Genomic DNA, 23,967 nt, shown 5'->3' with positions numbered 1-23,967 from the left:
GAAAGAAATGGGTGAATCACAAATATTTCACAGGAAGAAATGACAAGAATTGGTCAAGACAGTAATGACATATTGGATATAAGGGACAAAGGGAAAGCAAGATAACACCAAGGTTTCTTTGTAGCCTTGGGAGACTGGAAGAACAAAAATGACTAAACAGGAGAACTAGTTCAATTTTCAAAATTTTTAATGTGAAGTAATAAGATAGTCAGCAAAAGGACTAACAGAAATCCATTAACTGATTTCTGACTATATAGAACAATATTAAATTATACCAAGGAAAAACATGTTTATTTGAGGTCTGATAACGGGGAGGGGATATTCTTTTCCTTAATCATTTTGAAATCAGCATAGATGTTTTAAAAAATTATTTCTGAATGGTAAGCAACTATTTGTTTTTCAACAAAAACTAGCCAAAAAAAGTTTAATTACACAGAGATACAAGGAGAAGAAAATATTGTTACAGAGTTTGCACTTACTTAGTGCTGCCATTCAGGCATGCTTTCTGCATTGCATCAACAGTGTATCGAAGAAATTCATGGGCATCTTCCTGGTTTCCAAAACGGAAGTGTTTAGCTATACCTATGGAATTAAAATAAAGACAAAAGTTTTTCTAATCACATATTATTTTGTCAAAGATCCTGTGAGAATGCTTTGATTTAATAACATGTGCATAATTCTTTCATGAAGTCATACTAACAAAATCAATGAACATTTATTAAGCAACTACTATGCGGTCAGGCCTAAGGATACAAAGAAAAAATTAAAACAATCATGAATTTTAACATTCTATTAGAAGAAACATGTACATTTAAGTAAATATAAATTAAATATAGGGTCATTTTCGAGAAGGGAAGGTAGGCAGTAAGAAGCTGAGAGGATTGAGAAAGGCCATTTATAAGGAGGTAGCACTTGAGCTGAGCTTCAAACAAAGCTAGGGATTTCTAAGAGGTGAGAAGGGAGTACATTACAGGTATGGGAGAAAGCTTGTGCAAAAACACAAAGATGGAAGGTGGAATGTTTATTATAAATCATTGGGTTTGGCTGGAACATTGAATAAGTAAAGGGAATGATGTAATAAACCAGGAAAGGTAGGCTGAAGCCAGATTGTGGAGGCCTTATAATGATATCATAATCTGTGCTTTATACTAGAGGTAAAAGGAAACTAGTGGAACTTCATGAGTAGCAGAGTGACGTCGCCATACTTGTACCTTAAATATACTACTTTGGCAGCTATGTGGAGGATGGGCTGGATGAAAGACCTGGCATAGGGAGACTACTAAAACAAGAAACTATTTCAATAGCATAGGAAAGAGGTTATAAGGACTTAAACTATGGTGGTGACTGTATGAGTTGAGAGAAGGGGATGTATTATGCCAGATGTGTTGTGAAGACAGAAAAGACAAGACTTAAAAACTGACGATATGGGATGTGAGTGACAGTGAAGGAAAAATAACCTCTGAGTTACTGAAAGCATACTGGTGCCCTTGAAGGGAGCAGTAAAGTCAAGGAGCAGGAGAAGTTGGGGGATAAGTTGAGTATTCAATGCCTAAGGGACATCCAGTTCCAACAGACCATTGGTGATGAGGTCCTGGTGCTCAGAAGTAAGACTAGGATCATATATATAAATCTGGGAGTTATCTGTAGAGAGATGACAAGTGAACTCAAAGTAGTTGATGAGATCACTGAGAAAGAAGGTGTAGAAAGAAAAAAGAAACTAGGACAGAGTCTTGTGGAAACTCATAGATAGGGAGCAGTTCCAGAATGAGGATCCAGCAAAAAAGACTGAGAAGGAGAAGTCAGATATAGATAGGAGAGAAAGAAGTGTTGCAAAAATTCCAGAGAGAGAGAGAGAGAGAGAGAGAGAGAGAGAGAAAGTAGTCAAAAGGGTTAAATGCTACAGAGAGGTCAAAAAGGATGAGGACTGAGAAAAAGTTACTGATTTGGCTGTTAAAAGAGTGTACTGATGGGCAGCTAGGTGGCGCAGTGGATGGAGCACTGGCCCTGGATTCAGGAGTCCCTGAGTTCAAATCCAGCCTCGGACACTTACTAGCTGTGTGACCCTGGGCAAGTCACTTAACCCCAATTGCCTCACAAAAAAACCAAACCAAAACAAAACAAAACAAAACAAACAAACAAACAAAAAAAGAGTGTACTGATAAAGTTGGAAGCCAGACTCAAAGGCATGATAAGTGAGAGGACAGGAACAGACTGCAAAGAATATAGATAAGTTTCCTAGAAGTTTGGCCATGAAAGTGGCTGAATGATGATATTGATGATGATAGCTTGAAGGAATAGCAGGGTCCATTGAAGGGCTTGTTTAGGAATGAAGGAGATCTGGGCACATTTTTTTTTAAATTAGGCAGGTTTTTAGGTATTTGAGGTAGCACCAACATACATAGTGAAGTCTCCTAGTAAAAGGGCAGGGACTTGAGTGTAGAGAAGACTGTGAACCAGGCACTGGACTCCTTGGCTGAAAAGGAGATAGGAAATAAAGAGAATAAAGATCAGAACAAAGGTATAGCTGTAGGGGAAATCTGCTAGAAAAGCTGGGAGGGCCTAAGATAAAATGTGTTAGAGAAGAGTGTGGACTTAGCAAGTAGTGCTACCTCTTCTTTACAGACTGGAATAAAGAAGAAAAGAATAAGGATTATGTTAAGGATTTTTTAGATATAAACTAGGAGAAATGAATGAGGGATCTCAGTGATTTGACTGTTTTCTCAGTAAAATAGGAGGTGAAGGTCTTATGCTGAGAGGAAGAGGGGCAAGGGAGGTATAGGATATCTGAAGTGAGAAGTCATATAGAACAGTTTTTTTGAGGAAAGAGACAACAGTGACTTAGGGAAGAATAAGTGCCATGAAGCAGGGATGGCCAGACTGAGATTAGATAACAAGTAGAACCAGTCAGTATGACTGTATGACTTCCTCTGGAACTGTTCAGGAGCAAAAGAATTAAAAGGGAGGAGACAGGTGGTGATAATGGAGCAAAGTGGCAAGGAATTGAGAGAGTGTGAGGCTGAACTGGTAATTCCAGGGTTGAGTGAAAAAGTGTAGCCAGAGCAAGGCTGTTGGCTTAGAAAAACACTAAGAGTACATCTACTAGAGGTCATGATGAACAAGAGTACATCTACTAGAGGTCATGAGAACAAAGAGTAGATTTAGGAGGAGTGAGGCACAAGGAGAGATGAAGTAAAAAGAGATTATGATCAGAAAGAGGAATTTCTTCACTCTTCATTTATAAAAGTGGAACATTCGTGAATGATGGTTTGAGATTCACAGTGGAACTATCCCTGTGTATGTCTAAAGTGGAGGTCATGGGAATTAAGGACTGTAATGAAATGGGAGACCAGGGTATTGGAGGGAGTTTGACTAAATAAGGGAAAGGATTAGTGTACTGCAGATGACTGTGAGTCAGATACTGAACTTCTTGAGAAAGGAAGGAAAATGACCTGATGGCTGATATACAATTTCTAAGACTTTGTCACTAACTACTATGAAGGTAAATAAGATGAACTAGCCAATAAATTCTAAATAATATTTTATGAAGAGGTGTCCCAAGCAACTTACGTCGAAGATCATTGATGACTGGCATTGGTTTGATGACATTACCAGGATTATTGAGTGCCTGGGTAATATGGGCCTGCATGGTACACATCATACAAAATCCTTGCTCATGGCCTGAAAGATCATGGAAGAAACACTAAAGTTAGCAAAATTATGATAAATACCATGATGACTTGAAAAAAAAAAAAAACCTAAAATGTTTTTCCCACACTACAAGTTATCCTAAATATTAAGAGAATATTTTCTACTCTTTTAAAGGGAAATAACAGCAGGTGTTCTCTCATGTGGCCAAAAGAGAAAGCTATAAAACACAGTGACAGGAACCTAATCAGTTTCATTTTGGATTATGGGAGATTTTTAGTTCAACTGTAATTCCTCCGGAGGCAATGCATCATTGTGTAGAAAGAGTGCTGGATTTGGAGTTAAAGGATTTGGGTTTAAATTCTTAGGAAAGTCACTTTCCCATGGGGAGGCAGTCAATGTGATCATTAAATGATCATTAATATATATATATATGGGGGCAGCTAGGTGGCGCAGTGGCTAGAGCACTGGTTCTGGAGTCAGGAGGACCTGAGTTTAAATCTGACCTCGGACACTTGACACTTACTAGCTGTGTGACCCCGGGCAAGTCACTTAACCCTCACTGCCCTGCAAAGAAACACACACACACACACACACACACACACACACACTCACTCACTCTCAAATCTCACCTCAGAATGATCTATGACCATGGGCAAATTACTTAACACTCTGGGCTGTAAAATTAGGAAGTTGGATTTGATATTTCTGAAGGTCCCTTCCAGCTCTAGGTCTATGATCTATAGCTTATCTTCTGTGAGGTTCAGTTTCCTCATCTATAATAGCTGACATTTGAAATGTAAAATGAGGGCAGCTAGATGGCACAGTGGATAGAGCACCGGCCCTGGATTCAGGAGTACCTGAGTTCAAATCCGGCCTCAGACACTTAACACTTACTAGCTGTGTGACCCTGGGCAAGTCACTTAACCCCAACTGCCTTACTAAAAAAAAAAAAAAATGTAAAATGAAAGCTCTGGATTGGATGATCTCTAAGGCACCTTTCCTTCCAGCTCCTACTACCTATAATCCCATCATTCCTACTGGACAGGTTTCATTCATATGCTGCTTTCAATAAGAACAGAAGTAGCCTTGAATATATCAATGAAGAATTATCACCTACAGTGAAGGATGAAGGCTAAAGAGAGACCTGTTGGCAACTTAATACCCCTTAATAACAAAAGGAATATGTATTGGGGGAAAAAATCATTATCAAAAGAAAGTTCTACTGTAGAAAAAGTATATTATGATAGAGCATTTATTTAGCCATGGTAGTAAAATAGAAAAATGTCCTAATGGCGTAAAAAAGCGATGGGTTGGTCACCTCAAGAGGGAAGACTGGGGCAGCTAGGTGGTGCAGTAGATAGAGCACTGGCCCTGGATTCAGGAGGACCTGAGTTCAAATCCGACCTCAGACACTTAATACTTACTAGCTGTGTGACCCTGGGCAAGTCACTTAACCCCAATTGCCTCACCAAAAACCAAAAAAAAAAAAAGAGGGAAGACTAACAGAGAATCTGAATGCTCCATCAGTATTCTCAAAGTATCAAGAGAAAAGATCCTAATATACTAGGTGGACTCCGTGTTTTGTATTTATGGGTATACAGACAAGAGTCACACAAAGTGGGCTTGTGATCCAATCCATACTGTTGCATGGAGTATTTACATGGATGGGCTCATACATCATTAGCATATAGTTAATGTCAAACAATAAAACCTGAGAATGAGTTTATGCCACATTTTAGATAAATTTACAGGGATAAAGAACTTTAGAAAGCATGTTTAACAGGCAAGATGACAAAACATAAATATGTTCAAAATTTAGTACTAAGTTCTTTACCTATTATTCTGCCATTGAATATCTATTAATACTACCAGGATAATATAGTTCAAGAGAGTATAGGTTTGTTTACATTTATATTAATACTGGTTTAAGACACCATATAAACTATTCTTCTTGATCTCCAGATTTATATGAGCCAGGAAGAAGAAAAAGGGGAAGGTAAACAGAGAGAAGGGGTGGAGAGGGAGGGGCATGAGAGGGGGAGAGAGAGAGAGAGAGAGAGAGAGAGAGAGAGAGAGAGAGAGAGAGAGAGAGCGCACAAGGTAGAGAGAGAGAGAAAGAGAAAGAAAAGGGGAATTAGTCTCCTCCCAACAAAAGAACTGAAGAGAAGCTCTTTCTCTGCCACTGCTTCAGGGGACACAACAGCATAAGAATTTTCTTCCATCCTCTTTTAATAAGGCTGAGTAGAAGATAGGTTACTCCTTGATACAGTGGCAAGAGCTCTAGCTCTGGAGTCAGACAATGTGAGTTCAAATCCTGCTTCTGATATTTACAATTGTGTAACCTTGAAACATGTTACCCTTCCCTGTGCCTCAGTTTCTTAATTTGGAAAATAAGGGGGTTGGCTTAGATGGCTTCTGATATTAGTTTGAATGCTATGATCCCATGATCCTTGTCCCATGTTGCTTGTGTCATACATTATTTGTTGGCAAGATAAAAAAATGCCAGCTTGAGAAATACCAAATGATCATTAAACATATTTCTTTCAAAACACTTCTGTTTGAAGGAGATACAAAATGCTTTTTGAGCTGCTGGATTTCATATGTTGTACACTAAAAGCCCTCCCCTTTCCATTCCAGGCTCATACAAGAATCCAAATCAGACTCTATGCACTAATATTTATTTTGGTGCTACTGTTCACATAATAAGTGTTTAACAGATTCTTGTTGACTATACATTCTGACTTTCATAAAGAAATAAAATTACATAGAAAAACAATACAAATACATAGCATCAAAGAAAAACTTACATATTTTGGAGTGTTCATGAGATAACATATAATTGGCAAGAGGTGGCGTATATGTTAAACACTGCAATGCAGCATTGACAAAACACGTATTGCCCAGATTTTGGAGCCCAGCTCCAACTCTGTGAGATTGTTGCCACTTTAGGCAAATTTTTTCGGCTGGAAAAAGGACCTTCTGTGGAGGTGCAATGCCATCACCTGTAGCTGTTCAAAAACAAAATACACCATATTTCAATATGTCACCTTTGAAAAAAGATATTGACCTTTTTAAAAAATAAATTTTATTAGTTATAAGACTCTATATTACTCTAACTGGCAATCATCTCCTTAAGTTCTCAGAATAACCCATACTTGGTAGACATTTTTGAAACTATAGAAAGTTTGTACATTTCTGGAGGTTAATAAAACAATAACTGTTAGAAAATACAGAGGGAATGAAAGACCTGTCCATTTCTCATATTTAAATAAGTATCAGCAAAGCCCTTACATTAACATGTTTCACCAAAACCACTGAAGTTCCAATCCAAAACTCTTCCAATATTAAGAACCATTTAAATTGAACAATAAATTTTATAGTAGTGGTATAACAGGACACCGGGCTCATTCTGTAGTTGAATTGAATAGGCTAATGTGGAAGATTACTGGCACTAACAAAACAAAATTTGAAAAGCATTTGGGATATGAGAGCTAGAAATGCTACCTTAACTTTTTAAAAAAATAATAAACATTTTTATTTATGGTTTTGAGTTTCAATTTCCATCCCTCTTTCCCTCCCTCCCCTCCCCCATCCCTGAGGCAGCAAACAATCAGATATGAGTTATATACGTATGATTATATAAAATATTACCATATTTGTCGTTTAGTACAAGAAAACTTGATTAAAAGGGGGAAAAAATGAAAGAAAGTTTTTCAGTGTTCCATCAATATCAGTTCTTTGGAGGGGGATAGTACGTTTCATCAATAGTCCTTTGCAATTGTCTTGGATCATTGTAGTGTTGAGAATAGTCAAGCCTTAAGAACTTTTAATCAGTATTTTACCCAATACTTTTTCCATTTTAGCATCTTAGACAGCCATAAGTATCTAAGTCCTCTGAGTATTTTATATATTTTTTAAAGTTTGGAATTTTTTTTTAAGGTTTTGTTTTGTTTTTGAGGCTGTATAGTATAGTATAGCTAGCCTTGAAGCCAGGAAGACCTCAGTTCAAATCTAGCCTCTAACACAAACTGGCTGTATGACCCTAAGCAAATCACTTTTCAGTGTTCTTGGCAACTTTCTAAGACTACAAGTTGTAAAGAAGGTGCTGACCTGCACTGGTAGAGGAAGTTTCCTCACCCTGGAGTTCCCTATGCCAATGTAATAATAGGCCAAATCCCTATTCTTATCCTTGGTTTTTTAGTTTTGTTTTAAATGTGAAACTGATTAAAATCAGGTTGATGTATTCTGGCTAAAGGAACATTCCATACCACAGAAAGGCAACAGTGGTAGATAAAGGGAATTACTTTTAGTTTGGATAGGTAGCTCAGTAGATGGAGCCCTGGACACTTACTAGCTGTATGACCCTAAGCAAGTCACTTAACCAGTGCTTCAGTTTCTTTAACTGTAAAATAGGGATATAAATGGCACCCACCTTCTAGGATGGAGGCTCAAATTCAATCTCTGTAGAGTGCTTAGGACAGTGCCTGGCACATAGCAGGTGCTTAATAAATGCTTGTTTTCTACCTACCTGCCTGAAAAATCTTAGAAAAGGTAAAAAGAAAAACTAGAAACAGACCATTTATACACATCCTGTGGATTTCATAAAGAGACTTGGTATCAGAATCTTTGGGACAATAGGGAGGAGGCAGAAGGATCTGGAAAACTGAATGATTAGAGTAAGTGAGTGGGAACAGCAGATAAAGGCACTACAGCTGTGGAAGAGCAGGTATGATAAGAAATACTTAAGGGAATGGCACCGACAGGTATGTGCTTATAAAGAGAAGAGGCTATATTGTGCCTTTTATCAGAAAAACCACAACTAGGCAGCCTGGATCTTCTGTTTTATTTTGTTGGGAGCTATTGTTGTTTACAAAGAGACAGAAAAAATCTATTGCCAGGGTCATGTTAATTGGCTAGTTTCTTAAGACATTAATCAGAATGGACATAGACTTGTTAGATTCATAAGGATTTTGTGAGAGCTATCCTCACTAGGACTAAAGAACAGAACGGAGGCTGTAGGGAATATGTTAAATACAATGATTTTTATATTTGTTTGTTTTAAGTCTCTCTGGTTTATTTTTACATTTTTACAGTATGACAATTACTTCAACTCTATTATATCTGAACTGTATCTCCATAGTGTCTTATAAGGGGCCCACCTTTAGGAAAAAGTTTTATGTAATGCCAGTTCTCAGGGGATCCCAGGGTCATACTTAAAGCTAATAAGTTATCTTTCATGGAAGAACTACAAACAGGACTCCATTGTATTTTGTAATCATTTTCAATATTTAAGAGAGCCATCCAAGTTGTTCTTTGAGTGGCCTGTGCTTCAAGGATAAAGACCTAAAAATAATAATTAGTACAGCAAGTGTCCTGTTTATGCATTTATAAAATCTAAGAATATGTAACATCTACTAGGGAGGCAGTGTGGCACAATGGATAAAGAATCAGGTCCAGAGCTAGGAATACATGGATTTAAGTCCTGCCTCTGACACACACTGGATATAGAATGCTCAGCACCTCACTCAACCTCTCAGTGCTCTAGCCAAATCCCTAACAGAGGTTCTTAATCTAGGTCTGTTAACTTCATTTCTTAATATTTTGATAACTATTTAAATATAATTGGTTTCCTTTGTAATCTTATGCATTTTATTTTATTCATTTTAAAACATTACTCTGAGAAGAGAGCCACAGGTTTTCCCATACTGAAAAAGGGGTGAGTAATACAAAAAAAAGGTTAAGAAGTCCTGCTTAAAACCTATAAATTGAAGGGAAGATGCTAACCTTCATTGGTAAAGGGAGTCTCCCATACCAATGAAATGACAGCTATAGTCTCTATCCCTTATAATGTGTCTGCCTGAACTAACTCTCCTACACAGAAGAATTATACATGTCAATAAGCCACAATGCATCTAACTTTCTTAAGTACATTTATATTTGGCAATATATATTGATAATTTATATTATGGCAAAAATTAATACTTATAATCCAATCACAGGCAGAGTCCTTATTCAGACATGATAATTAATGATATGCTAACTGTTCTTTTCCCATCTCCTTTTTTTTTTGGGGGGTGGGTGAGGCAATTGGGGTTAAGTGACTTGCCCAGGGTCACACAGCTAGTAAGTGTCAAGTGTCTGAGGCTGTGTGACCCTGGGCAAGTCACTTAACCCCCATGGCCCTGCAAAAAAAAAAAGTTCACTCTCATGAATAGCCAAATAAAGTTCTGACCTATCAGGGTTGACTTGGAGTAGCAGTTATTAACCTTTTTTCTATCATGGACACCTTCAGCAGTCTAGTGAAACCTATGGGTCCCCTCTAAGAAGAGTGTTTTTAGATGCACAATATTATATTGAAATATGGTTATCAAAACATATTTTTGAAAAGTTCATGGTCCACATGTTAAGAACCCTTGATGAAAGGCCATTAAAAACCAACCACAGTTTCAATATATTTTAAAATAAATATACTGAAAGTGATACAAATAGTGTTATCTACAAAAATCTTTCCAAGTAGAAATTATTGCCTTTCTCTACATTTGAAAGTCATCTGAGCAAAGTTATCAAAGCCTGCATTAGACTTATCTGCTAACAAGTTCGATGTTTTATTTGGGCTGCTTTAGTTCAACTCAATTAACTTGACTTTGCATTGCTATCAAGTCTCTTTCAATGCATTTTAACATTACAGCTAGATTAAGTAGTTCTTTGAACTTGGCCAAGACTCATCTGGCTACTGGAAGGCAGGCATGACAGAGACAAAGAGACAAAAAGAGAAATGAAAATCTAGAGTAAAGAAAGCAACTATCAAGTTCGTTGAATGTGACTTGTATTACTTGTTTCATTAAACTTCTCGCTAGGAGAAAGTTTATCCTTCCAGGACTTAGCAATAAAACTACAAAAAGTCACATTAACAACACTCTGTCAATATATTCCAAAATATTTATCGATCACTTGAGGCATGTATACATCACAAAATAAGGAGACCTTTAGCGAATTTAAAACACAAAACACTATGCCACAAAACTAAAAGCAATATATCAGATAGGATTATCTTTGGTTGCATTTTTCTCTTCAAAGAAGAAAAACGAATACTCACATTGATCTTTCTGTGCTGATGGCTTTGGTTTGTCGGATATAGATGAATTAGAATAAATCGCAGCACCAGGTACTGGTCCTAAAGAAATTTTGTGTTTGGGGATGTCTGTCAAAGAAGATACAGCTCCCCAACTTGCAGAGCCTGAGTCCATGTCTCCGAGTGAAGGTGCCACAGAGCTGCCAGGTTGATTCTGACAAGCTGATGGGTTGGAAGATTCAGATACTTTGTCAACTATAGTCATTGTTCACCTCTGGAAAAATATAAAGTTGGAAATGCTACTCATAAGTAGATAGAAAGGGTGGAGTCATTTGTCCTATTCTGGTTTTATAAATTCTCCTGTTTGTAAATTAACATTTTCAAATTAATCATTAAAATTTCTGAGCATGTGAAATATAATTTTATAACAATAACATTCCTTGCAATATCAGCTTTTTAAAAAATGTCACATTTAAGAACATTTCAATTAATTTTTAAATACCCCAAAAATATTAGTGGAATGTAAGATTCCAAATTGGACTCCAACATTTATTTACTCTATCTAGTCTCCCCCCGCCCCTGCCCATTTAATAAGCATTTTAATTTTGTACCCTTTCCTGCCAAAATTCAAGTGTGGCTTTTTTCAATACTTAAATGAATCTGTGAATTCAATAAAACTTTAATGTGTGAGCTCCTTCCAACAAGGAAGATGGCAATTTACCTAGTCTGTCATTCTGTGTAGCTGTTGTCCAAGCCATCCCTTAATATTACCTGGGTACGAGTTCAGCACCCATGAGTTGTCCAGATATGCCTTTCACTCTTACTACATAAGCAGCCCATCTATATTTTTCTATCACATAGGTTTGGTGATATATTTAAGGTACAATTAGTTGTTGATAATATGTGATAGCACACTATGTCTTTTTTCCATTGCCCTTGGGATTATCTGAAATCTAGATTCTTTGGAGGGCTGTATTATTCCATGGTCTGCAATCACTGGAACAATACTGGTGTTTAAAAGATGTTTTTGTTTCAGGGAAAATTGTGAGGCCACTGAAAGTACTAAGAATTAGCTAAATGTAATCCAGTCCATTTTCTTGCTCCTATCTAATTCTATATCCAGATCATTGTCCATCTGCAGTGTTTGTCCCAGATATATGTACTGATGGACCAACTCAATTGGCCATCCATCCAACTGCATTTCATAGTGTGGGAATCAGGCATTCTTCACATACTATAGTTTTCCAGTGTCGATTCTTAAGCCAAACTCTTTTGAATGATTGTGAATCTAATTCAGAAGGCTCTTCAGTGTTCTAAAACATCAGTCAGTTCATTGTCATCTATAAACATGTGTATCATCTGTAGTAAATACTCCTTACATTTGGACTCTATTGAATATTCTGCATGAAAGTAATAAACACCTTTGATGAATATGTCTCTCCTTGTTGTATGCCTTACTTGCTATCAAAAGTCAGGACTGACAGAACAAAATTGTCTCTGTCTTTGCATCTGTTAAGGAGTCTTGTATAACTGCACAAGAGTATGGGGGACATCTTATTGGAAGAGAGCTCCTAAAATTACATTTTATTCTACCAAGGAAAATGCTTTTTTATAGTCAAGAAACAATAAGTACAATGGGATTTTATCTTTTCTGCACCTTCTAGGCAACTGTGCCTATGAAGATGTGGTCTGCTGTAGGATATTATTTGTGAAAGCCTGCCTACTATTTTCTTATATTTTCATCAAGACGTGCTCAACATGTGTGTAATTATTCTCATACAGACTTTGTAGGATAAAAATGGAGGCAGACAGGTTAGTAGTTATCAGTGTCCTATTGATTGTCTTTTCCAACTCTTATTTTTTCCCTTTCAGGGATCCTGGGTGCATAAGCACATCGAGATGACTTTACTTTTCACACAAAATCAAAACCAACTTTATGAATTGGCTCATGTGGAAGAGGAGCCTTCACATGTGACATTTTAGATGGAGTCTGTGGAAGAGCATAGTATAGGGGAAAGCGTGCTGGATTTGAATCCAGAAGAGCTGGATTCAAATCACATCTCTGTATCTTATTAGCAAAATGATCTTGAACAAGTTCCTTGACCTCCTTGTACCTAAGTTTCCTCATCTATAAAATATGGGAGTCAGACTAAGTGGCTTCCTTGGAAGACCTTCCAGCTCTAAGCCTATTATCTTACAAAATATGGCAAAAGCATTAAAATGGAATCAAACTGAAATATTTTGAGTAAATTACTATTATAACAATTTTCCCTTGGAATCCTAGAATTTTAGAATTGAAGAGGTTTAAAATTTTTTCTAGTCCAATGCATTCCTTTCTACAAAGTGAAATGTTCAGTAATATGAAAGACAGTTCTAACTATTCAGATTAAGAAAAACAAAGGGGATAGGCCTTGTTCAGAAGACCGGAAAGACTGACTGGCCCATGGCCCCATAGCTACCTAGTTGATGGCAAAAAGTAGGATTGAAGATTCCTGGTTCCCACTACACCAAATGTACTCATGAAAAAAAAAATCACAAAGTATGAATGAAAGCTTTTGCATTTCATAGAAGAAGGAATCCCCTTACTCACCTAGATCTGGCAATTTTATCTATCTGGACAATCAGAAAAACTAAAAATTCAGAGCCCCAACCCTAGGCTCTGAATAATCAAAAGAATTCTTTTTAATGACACACACTCTAAAGTTTACACATTTCACTTATATCAGAGCCACATGCTCTCACTCAAGGTCTATCTTTTCTTATTTTACAAATAATTTTAGCAAATTTAGATAACCTAGTTTTCAAGTCTATTCTAAGTAGATTAAAAGCATCAAGTTAAAATAAAAGGAAGCTGAGAGAGGAAAATACACCACCAAGACAAGAAGGAATAATTGGACAGATTGACAGCAAGGCGATTAGAGAAAGAGTATAAAAAGCAGATCCAAAAACTTAAACTGGAAACAAGACAATTTTAGAAGTACTCAGGAATCAATTCTCAAATTCTCTTTCAAAAGGGAATGATTCTAAAGAGAATGGAAAAGATCACTACAGCACTTTTTAAAAAGTGACAGAAAAGACAACTAACAATTCAACTGCTAGATTTCTCAAAACTTGTTAAGTCTTTATGAGAAAAGCCTAGGAATGCATTGAAAGCATTCTCTTTTTTGTGTGTGTGAGGCAATTGGGGTTAAGTGACTTGCCCAGGGTTACACAGCCTGAAAGCATTCTCAATGAAAACTTGAAAATGGAACAGGCTGTATTTTCCGGGCTATTACTTTTCATACTGGACCATCACACAATTGACTGAGAAAGTTGTAGAAAACAAAAAATGTCCATGTTTATTTTTATGAAGAATTAACTCAGTCAGGCAAAGTATAAACTTGAAGGCTCTCCTCAGACTTGCCATATCTTACTCATGTGTCCACATAATGGGAAACTCCATGAGAGATACACCTAAAAGAATTACTTTATTAAAAAATTCAATGAGTTATTAACATCAAGTGAAGTATTGAACAGGAAAGTACAATATGTTCAATGAAGGTGTTCTTCAACCCTATGGAAAATATCCAAAATGAAAAAGAACTTCCTATGGATTACATTATCCAAATGTTCCTATTAGCAGATGCAATTTGTGTGATGTCATCGAGCACTACTTATAACTTAAACTTTTCAGTAAAATTCCCAATAATGCAAAAGAGATTGGTTTAACTATTCACACTGGAAAAACAGTGAAAAGAAAAACATTTGTTGTCCAGATTATGGACATGCAACTAAACAATTAGCCTGTAACATTTTCACTATGCTGCAGTGTGAAGTTTCTGGGCTGGGTTGACCAGATGTATATGGGGAAACAGCATGGAGATGGAGACTGGAAAACTCGATTCCAGTACAGACTCTGCTTCCCAAGAACATCAGGACTATTCATTCTCAGGAATCTCCCACGGAGTAATGGAGTAGATACAGATGGTAGTGGATATAGTGGGTTTTATGTCCTAGGTATGACCCTTGACCTGCCTACCTTCCCCTCTGAATGGTCTGTAGGCTTCACTGGCCTATATGAAGGCAGTTTTATCTTGCACGACTGGAGGGCCTTGAGACTCAGGAATGCCTTTATTTTGAATATGTAAAATATATGCACAGATATGAACAGTACAAAAACATATTATTGGTGAAATCACTTGAACAAAGGTCTGATCAGTATTTTCTTGAGAATCCTGAAGAACCAGAGCTCATTCTTTGCAACTCTTCTGCTGCATCTGCTCTTATCTTCCCACCCCATTCAGTTTCTTTACACTTAACTCAGTTCTAGTGCATTGCCTTGGGTTTCTTTTACCTACAGGGAGGTTGTGTGAAGTTTTCTCCTCTGATACTGGGGATGATATTGTCATTACTCAGTGACAACTGAGCTACCAAAAGTAATTTCTATTCGAAGGCCTCTGAGGAATGGTCCCAGAACTGGATCACTAACCCATAGGCACTGCCACTTATGGGTCTCTACAGCACAACCTATGATCAATGTGGCTACTTCCTCCAACAAAGCCTTTATCCACTCCTCCCTTTGAAAAAGGGACCACAACTAGCTACTTCAACTTCTTTCTAAGGGCAGTTCCCAACAATCTTCATTTCCCTGGTTTTCCAGCCCACCTGTGACTACCTCACTGGATGGGACTAAGTTTTCCTGTCTCCTCCCTTTCGGACTACAGTGCTCCCCTCTCCATTCCCCTCTCCTTTTCTAAAAAATAGAAATTTTTAAAAAAAAAATTGAACTTAACACCAACATTCAAAGACAAAAAGAGAAATTTATGTGAAGCTGTGAAATTTGGTTATGTTCAGTTTTTTCAATATCACATATTAAATTTAACAATTTAGGGAGAAAAAAAGACAGCTTATACTAACAACCTTCAATGTCTGTGTCTTGAGTCAGTGGTGCAGATGAACAGTAATCTGGGTCTAGAACTGAAAAGATTAAGCTGGATCATATTTAGGAAAATGTGTAATGCTTTCAAGGATCACAACCTGCTCAGCATTGCAAAATCCTAGGTTTTTTAACATTAATATTCTTCCTAGTAATGCTATATAGCTGAGAATGACAGAATTTCATAATCTTGAAAAATTAAAATTATAAACAGCCTAAAAGACTGTAGAAAGAGACACAGTAGGGATAAGTAGGTTGTAGCACATTACAAATGAGGAAATACGTACAAGAGATGGTGTAACAGACATTACTAGAAATATGTATTAGTGGGGAAGATTGTGGTTCACGTAGCAAAAATGAAAGACAACAGAAAGATACCTAAATACAGTAGCACCCCATGAAAATATTAAGGGTAATGCCTAACAGTATGTTAGGAATGGGAAATAGTGGAAATCACAAAGATGTAGAGTTACAACCTATCTAGGGGCAACTAAGTGGAGCAGTAAATAGAGCACTGTACCTAGAGTCAGGAAGACTCAAGTTCAAATCCGGCCTCAGACACTTACCAGCTATGTGACCTTGGACAAGTCACTAAACCCTATTTTGTCTCAGTTTCCTCATCTGTAAAATGACTTGGAGAAGGAAATGCCAAAACATTCTGGTATCTTTCCCAAGAAAACCCTAAATGGGGCTACTAAGAGTCAGACATGACTGAAAACAACTGAACAACAACAAAAAGGGAACTGCCTATTCACAAGCAAAAACATGGATCTATCAAAATAAGAACTCAAAAATATAGCAGTTTATGGCCATTTAGCAAAGAGTCAAACAGTAGTTCATAGTTTAATAGCTGAATGATGACTAGGAGTAGTAGGCAAAGTAGATACCCTCCAAGGGAGCAACACAGAAGGAAGAGGGTTAAATTAGGGACACTTTATATAAATTAGGGACACTTTTATATAACATTTCTATGCCCCCCAAAAAAGTCCACTTGCAATGCCATATAGGTATTTATCTTGTGATAAGTAAATTTACATGAGTTCCAGTGAAGGTTCAAAGTCTCTGGTGACCAGTAACAGAGATAAATTTTCCAAACTTTGTGTAAGACATACAGATGCCTTTTTACTACTCTGCTGAAAACACCTGAGAATATCAATAGAATATTGCACTGACTTATGGTTATAATGATCACAGGGACCTAGTCTGATTTCGCCAGTATAGAGAACTCCCAGTTAAAAGAAGTTCCTCTACCAATTCAGGTTAGTAAAGAGATTCCTCGGGCACTGAGAAGTTGAGTGACTTTCCCAGGTCATGTAGCCAATATATGTCAGAGGCAGGATTTGAACCAGGTTTTCCTGGATCTGAGAGGAATGCTCTATCCACTATACCACATTACCTCCCATGGATGTGATCATAGTAGCATCATATAAATTTGGGGCTGGAAAAGTCATTTCAAGAACATATAATCCAAATCCCTCGTTTTAGAGATAAAGAAACCAAGGTTCCAGGAATTTGAATAACTCAGAGTCTTCTGGAAAAGGTTAAATTATGTCCATTATATTGTTTTTAAAAAACCAAAAACAACAAACATGGCATTACATCAAATATCTCTAGTAAAAGTCTGATATTCAAGACATAAAAGAGAAAGATTCATTCCCAATAGGTAAGTAGTCAAAAGATGAATGAGCAATTTTCAAAAGAAGAAAATCAAACTATCCAAAACGAGATGAAATACTGTTCCAAATAACTAATAAAAGAAGCTCAAATTAAAATTAACACACACCCATCATATTAACAAAGACAATAAAAGATGCAAACAGTAAAATCTGGAGGACCTATGGGTTGACAGGCACAAAAAGGTACTGTTGGTGAGAACTGTGAATTGATCCAACCATTCCAGAAAATAATTTGGAACTATATTAGAAAGGGGAGTTCCTGGGGCAGCTAGGTGGCGCAGTGGATAGAGCACTGGCCCTGGAGTCAGGAGTACCTGAGTTCAAATCTGACCTCAGACACTTAACACTTACTAGCTGTGTGACTCTGGGCAAGTCACTTAACCCCAATTGCCTCACCCCCCCCAAAAAAAAAAGAAAGAAAGAAAGAAAAGGGAGTTCCTTCTGACCAATGAAATCACAGCTGTAATCCCAAAAAATAGTCACCAGAAAAGTCACTAAATCCTTTCACCTTATAACCCCATTAGCCGGCATATATCCCAAGGAGGTCATAGAGAGAGGAAATCCAGTCTGAGACACTCACTGTGTGACCCTGGACAAGGCACTTAACCCCTGCTTGCCTCAGTTTCTTCATCTGTAAAAAGAGGACAACAATAGCTCCTACCTCCCAGGGTTGTTATGAGGATCAAATGAGATAAAATTTGTAAAGCACTTAGCTCAGAGCCCGGCACACAATAGGACCTTTATAAGTGTTAGCTATTAGCATTGATATGTTTACAAAATTTTATAGCAATACTTTACATTGGGGACAGCTAGGTGACACAGTGGATAGAGCACCAGCCCTGGAGTCAGGTGGACCTAAATTCAAATTCGACCTCAGACACTTTGACACTTACTAGCTGTGTGACCCTGGGCAAGTCATTTAACCCTCACTGCCCCGCAAAAAAACCAAAACAAAACAAAAATACTTTACATGGTGATAAAGGGCTAGAAACAAAGAGAATGACCATCAACTGAGGAATGGCTGAACAAATTGTGGTATATGAACATAAGGGGATATTATATTACATTATAAAAAATATGAATTCTGAGAAACTTGAGATCACCTTGAAAAAAAATTAGAACTCTGATCAATTAAATGACTGACAGTGATGACAGAGGCCTGACAGTTAAACATACTTCCGTATCCTTGTCTGATTGATGGTAGATTTTAGGTACATAATGAAACATACACTGTCAGAATGGTCAGTGTTGGTTTGTTTTGCTTAATTATATTTCTCATTTATAGAGAAAGGTTCTATTACAGGTGGTAATAGGTTATTAGGAAGTAGCAGTGATGTTAAAAGTAATTAATAAAACTTTTTTATAGCAAGAAAGTATGCATATATATACATATATGTATAAGTATATGTGTATACAATGACATTATAAGAACTGCTATCCAAAATGACTTTTAAGGGTGTTTTTTTAAATAAAATTTTCTTATACAACAGGACAAAGCATTGACTACTAGGAAAACTTATTTAGAACTAGATCACTAATTCCCAAAGAGTCCTAGATATTGATTTTTACTCTAACTGAAATTAAAGAGAAACTATTACCAAAGTATATACACATGATTTAAAAACAAAACAAAACACCTAAGTGCTTCTATGGAATATTGTTGTTGGGGGCAGGGGCATCTAGGCGAGAAAAGTAAGAATTAGTTATATTAACTGGTGGATTAGAAACAATGAATTGAGATTTAAAACTCATTCACTTCCCATAACCAACAAATTGCCAAGACTTATTGATTCCATCCCTAAAACTTCTCTCACAGCTTTCCTTACATCCACTAGAACTCCAATTATTCTGCTTCAAGCTCTCATTTTTATCTCACTGGAGCTATTTTAATAGCCACCTAAATTGTAGCTCCTAGCCTCCAGACCTTTACTCACTGTCTACGTAATGTTACTCCTCTGCTCAAAATCCTCACTAGGCTTCCTATTCATGGTCCTCCACAACCTGGCTCCCACCTTGAAAAGTAGTGTGGGTAAAGCTTGAAATGTCCCTTTCTGGAAGGAAGGAAGGAAGGAAGGAAGGAAGGAAGGAAGGAAGGAAGGAAGGAAGGAAAGAAAGAAAGCATCTAGTAGTAGCTAGATAGATGTACTTCAGTTCAGGTAGAGGGGTAAAGGAAAAAGTAAAATAATAAGAACAAAAAGATGTCTGGCTTTATTAAAAAAAACAACAACAGCAGCACATGAAATAGTAGCAAGAACTTTTTAATTTCTCCTATATAAACTTTTAGTTATAAGTCCATCATTAACAAATAAATGATCAAAAGAATCCACTTCATTTGGTCCAATTATGGTTGGTTGTTTTTTAATCCAATGAATAAAGAAAGTATTATTCAGCTGACAGTATCCTAGCAGTTCTATATTTGGGGAGAAAACAAAATTAATATGAATTCTCCTTTTCTTTTTCTTCTACATACATATTTTCGGCCAATAATTTCTTGTATTTCTAAAACTGTTACGGTAAACTAGATCTACTTGACATGAGCTCCTTTCCCCAATACAAGCAACTGTCTGTTAAATTTGTCATGACTCAGGATGACTAAAGTTGAACTTTCCTTAAGTGATTGAACATTTTATCACCAATAGTACTTGTAAGCTACTACCACAAAAAGTTACTTTTTTCCTGTCAACATCTGCTTCTGAGGACAGGCGTAACAAAGTAAAACAAAGCCACTGATCTTACTCTCTGCTCTTTCCCTACCCCCACCCCCAAAGGTTGGACACCAGTAGGTTAGTATAAAAGTTAAGAGTCAACTTTATACATGTTTTCCTTGGAATGAGTGGCATTTTCATTGGTGGTGATATGAGTAAGTATTAGAATACATCATACTTTTTCATGTTTAAAAAGAATAATTAAACATTGTGGCAATCCACATACATCTAGGTAAGGATGAAGAAACAGTTACATGTCATTGTTTTTTATAAACAATGTAATTTCATAATGTAGCAATTTTCTTTTTAAAAACAAAAAGCTTTAAAAAAAAGCAAGTTCAGGCCTCAAGCTGGTAATTAACCAGACTGCAAATTTTTTTAATTAACTGCTTTAATTCAATAGACAAATTGCCTGATTTTGACCAGTTTATAATCCAAACTTACTTGGATAAGTAATTACAAAAAGAAAGTGAAAGTGACCTTAAGTGACAACATAAGTGAAATTGATTAGTCTATTTTCTATGAGCACTCAATGAATAAACAGTAAAAGAACAGAATTAATCTTTCAGATAATTAAAAGTTTACAGTTTTGAAAAAAATTAAGTTGGAATGTCTAATTTGAAAATCCCTTAAATACAAACACCACAAAAGTTAACTACATCATATTATCTTTATCCGGAACAATGGGCCTAATGTAAAGATGAGTGACCAACACAACACTGTTGTAGTACTAGCTCTTTAAAATAATTACATTAAAATAATATTCCTATAGTAGTCGCCATGCTTTCCCATAAACAAGCAAACACTGGATGTCAACATAAGAACTTGAAAATAAATAGAGCTGTTTAGGAAAAAAGCAAGAGCTGAAATTCCAATTGCTCTAACCTACTGTAAACTTAAATTCAAATACAAGGACCCAGATTACAGGATTTCTATTCTACAAAGTCTCCATTTCAAATTTTAGATTACATAGGGCATCCCTCCACCTTTTTCTGAAGAAAAATAACATCAAGTTGTTATTATTATTCTCCTCGGTATGACTTCAAATAATATAAAGAACAAGGCAGATTGTAGAGGCAGGCGAAGCCCGTTTTTAAAAAAGGCACGACTAAACAAGGTGTGTGGTGATGTGTTCCTAAACACGCGCTTTACACTCACCCGTATTACATTGCTTTCCTTCCCTTTCTCCAGCTCTTCTTTTCTGCTGCCGTTGGAAAATTATATACACAACACCCGGAGCAATATAAGCAGGGGCTCTACAGTTCACACAAGGGCAAACTAGCTTAAATAGGGGAGGGCCAAGAGATAAGGGTGGGGATTTTTTTCCCCTAGAAAAAATGGAGGGGGAGTGGAGCAGGAGAGAATAGAGCTAAGAGGGGGCGCATTGGGTCGGGGGAGCACACGCGTTAAGGAGGATGGCGGTAAAATGGGGGGGGGTGTAGAGGATGGGAATAAGAGACACTGGGGGAGAACGTGAGGGGAGGCACCAAGCCGAGGAGAGGAAGGAGGCGGAGCGGACTTAGCGGGGTGCAGGGAGATGATGCCCCCTCCTTCCTCCCAGCTGCTGCCGAAGCTACTCCAGCACACGCCCACCCTGGGGAAAGATACCGGCTCTGGGGCCTAGCAGCAGCCGCCCTGCCGGTGAACCTAGCCAGCCAGGGGGCGGGCTCAGCCTCCTCCTACCCATCCCAGGGCCCGGACCCCAGGTCACCCAGCACCCTCCCCACCCCCCTCCCGACCTCCCCAGGAAAGGAGTGTGTGGAGATGAAGCGGGACGGAGGGAGTGGGGAGGGGGGCAACCATTAAGGAGCAGTGTCCATGGCAACGGAGGGGGAGGAAAAGGGGACGGGGGGGGGGGGAGGAGGAGAGAGATTTCACCCTTTCCCCCACTCGAGTCCCTCCTTGCAACGCCCACCCGAGTGATGAGAGGGGGGACCCCCTTCCCCCTCCCGGCGCCGGGAAGAGGGGGCGGCGGCCGCGCTTCGGCCGGGAGCCGGGCTGAGGCGCCCCCTCCCCGCCCCACACCTGGGCGGGGAAAGGCCTCGGCTGCCCCAACCACCACCATCTCCCCCACGCCAGAGGGGGAAACGGCGGGACCTCGGCCAGAGTCCGGCCGGGCTAGGGCCGGGGCCGGGATGGAGGCGGAGGCGGAGGCTGAGGCGGCCAGGCTGTCTCCCATACACACACCACCCCGCGCCCCGACCCCGCTCCCCGGGGAGTCCCCTTCGGCGGGGAAGGACAAATCGTCGGAAAGCGGAGACAGAAAACAGCTACGACTACCTGGCTCTGCTCCTCACTCCCTCCATCCCCGTCCGGCCGTCGCCGCCGCCTCCTCCGCTGCTGCTGCTGCCGCTGCCGCCGCTGCTACCGCCGCCGCTGCCGCCGCCGCCGCCGCACACAGCCTGAACCGCCCGGCGGGGGACAATGACGTGCCTCCATCCGGGCACCGCCGCCGCCGCCGCCGCCTCCTCCGGGTCAGGAGCCGGCGCCGGCGCCAGTGCACCGCTCCCGCCGCCAGGGGGCGCCGCACCACGCCAACTCCGTGCTCTAGCCCGGCATGCAGCCAGCCCCGCGGCTGAGAGGCGGTCTCCCAAAGTGGCGCTTCTAGTAACTAACGGGCCGGCGTTTCCCCCCGCCTCCACCCCTTCTAGAGGCTGGGGAAGGTCGCTAAAGTGCTGGAGCCCTCTGGAGGAGGAGGTGAAGGGAACGCTGAGAAAGCGGTCTCGGCGCCCGCCCTCTTCAGGGGCGGCGGCGGCAGAGGTAGAGGTAGAGGCGGAGGCGGAAAGCGTGAACCAGTTTCCTAGGTGTCTGGCCAACACCAAAGGCGTTCCAAAGCCACGGCCACCCGTGCAAAGATCGCTCCATTTCACGCCCCCGGCGTCCTTCGGCTCCCTTCCTGCCCGCGAGTGTGCGTGCGTGCATGTGTGTGTTTGTGTGTTTCTCTTCCCCCTTTAAAGTTGCCCTTTAAAGAGCAGCTGCGGCGGCTACTGCCGGCTTTTCTCCCCGCCCCCGTCCCCCCCTCCCAGCCCCCGCCCGGTCCCGGGGCCCTCCGTACGGTCCCGTAGAGCAGCACCGCGAGTGCCCCTCCTGATTCCCCCATGGCCTCGATTAACCGCCCTAGGGGGTTTCCACGGGCTCCGCGAGCACGGACGGCTGCCCTTCGTCCCCTGGCCCAACTTAGAAGCACCCCTCGCCCCCCGCGTTCTTTGTTTCGCACGGGGATCCCACCCACCCTTTCTAATGGGGCTCCAAGGCGAGTATCCCCAGGAACAAAAGGCAGGACGTGGGAGAGGGGAGTCCTCCCGGGGTCCCCACGCACGAAGCCAAACCAACCCACCTCCTTCCGAAAATGTCCCCACCCCACTACCCTAACAGTGGGCTCCGGCGGAACGGAACGCGTGAATGCACCGGCTGGGTCAGAAAGAGTTGACCAAAAGTGCTGGTCATTTTTGCTGGCTGAAGGCTTCTTTGAAAATCCACTTAGTGATATGTTTTGCGCCATTTCCTATATATCAAAGTTTTGTTTGAAGAAAAGTTATTTTCTTTGTAATGTGTCATGGATCCATAAAATGTTTGGGAATCAGGAGATACTCTCCCTGGAAAACAGTTGAGTTCAGGGGTTAAGTTTTTGTGTGTGTCATGGGACCCATTTTGGCAAAAAAAAAAAAAAAGCTGGTCCTCTTTTCACAAATAATTGGAAGAAATGCTAAATTTCAGTTTGAGATTAATGAAAATAAAGATGTAAGTTTTTTTTCCTCCATGCAAATTCACAGACTCCACGAAATCTATGGATTGGAGACCAGAGGTTAAAAACTCCTGGTGTATGTAATCAGATACCTTCATTTTACACCATTCCAAACCATTCCCCACTAATTCCTATCAGTTTGCAAGGATTTATCCCTTGGAAAAATTCCTTAAAGTCATGAAGAATTTGGGAAATGGCTTATTTTA

The 23,967-nt window shown here is 39.4% G+C and overlaps 1 protein-coding gene across 4 annotated transcripts in view; it reads right to left on the bottom strand.

The window, feature by feature from the left end:
- Positions 1-22,423, bottom strand: part of USP42 (ubiquitin specific peptidase 42) — a 56,602-nt gene extending 34,179 nt beyond the window's left edge. The window contains exons 1-6 of one of the 4 annotated variants that reach the window (XM_043975711.1): positions 22,297-22,351; positions 15,620-15,676; positions 10,745-10,994; positions 6,456-6,656; positions 3,568-3,678; positions 480-582 (exon numbers count right to left, since the gene is read on the bottom strand). In XM_043975711.1, the coding sequence (XP_043831646.1) occupies positions 480-582; positions 3,568-3,678; positions 6,456-6,656; positions 10,745-10,985 (656 nt within the window). In that variant the 5' untranslated portion in view covers positions 10,986-10,994; positions 15,620-15,676; positions 22,297-22,351. Of the gene's footprint in view, positions 1-479; positions 583-2,398; positions 2,474-3,567; positions 3,679-6,455; positions 6,657-10,744; positions 10,995-15,619; positions 15,677-22,293 lie in introns of those variants that run through there. The other 3 variants (XM_043975709.1, XM_043975710.1, XM_043975712.1) reach the window with 3 other exon arrangements.
- Positions 22,424-23,967: the final 1,544 nt, after the last annotated feature.

The sequence above is a fragment of the Dromiciops gliroides genome, chromosome 1 (assembly GCF_019393635.1).
Source record: "Dromiciops gliroides isolate mDroGli1 chromosome 1, mDroGli1.pri, whole genome shotgun sequence".
Taxonomy (NCBI): Eukaryota; Metazoa; Chordata; class Mammalia; order Microbiotheria; family Microbiotheriidae; genus Dromiciops; species Dromiciops gliroides.
This window is presented reverse-complemented; position numbering and strand designations above follow the sequence as displayed.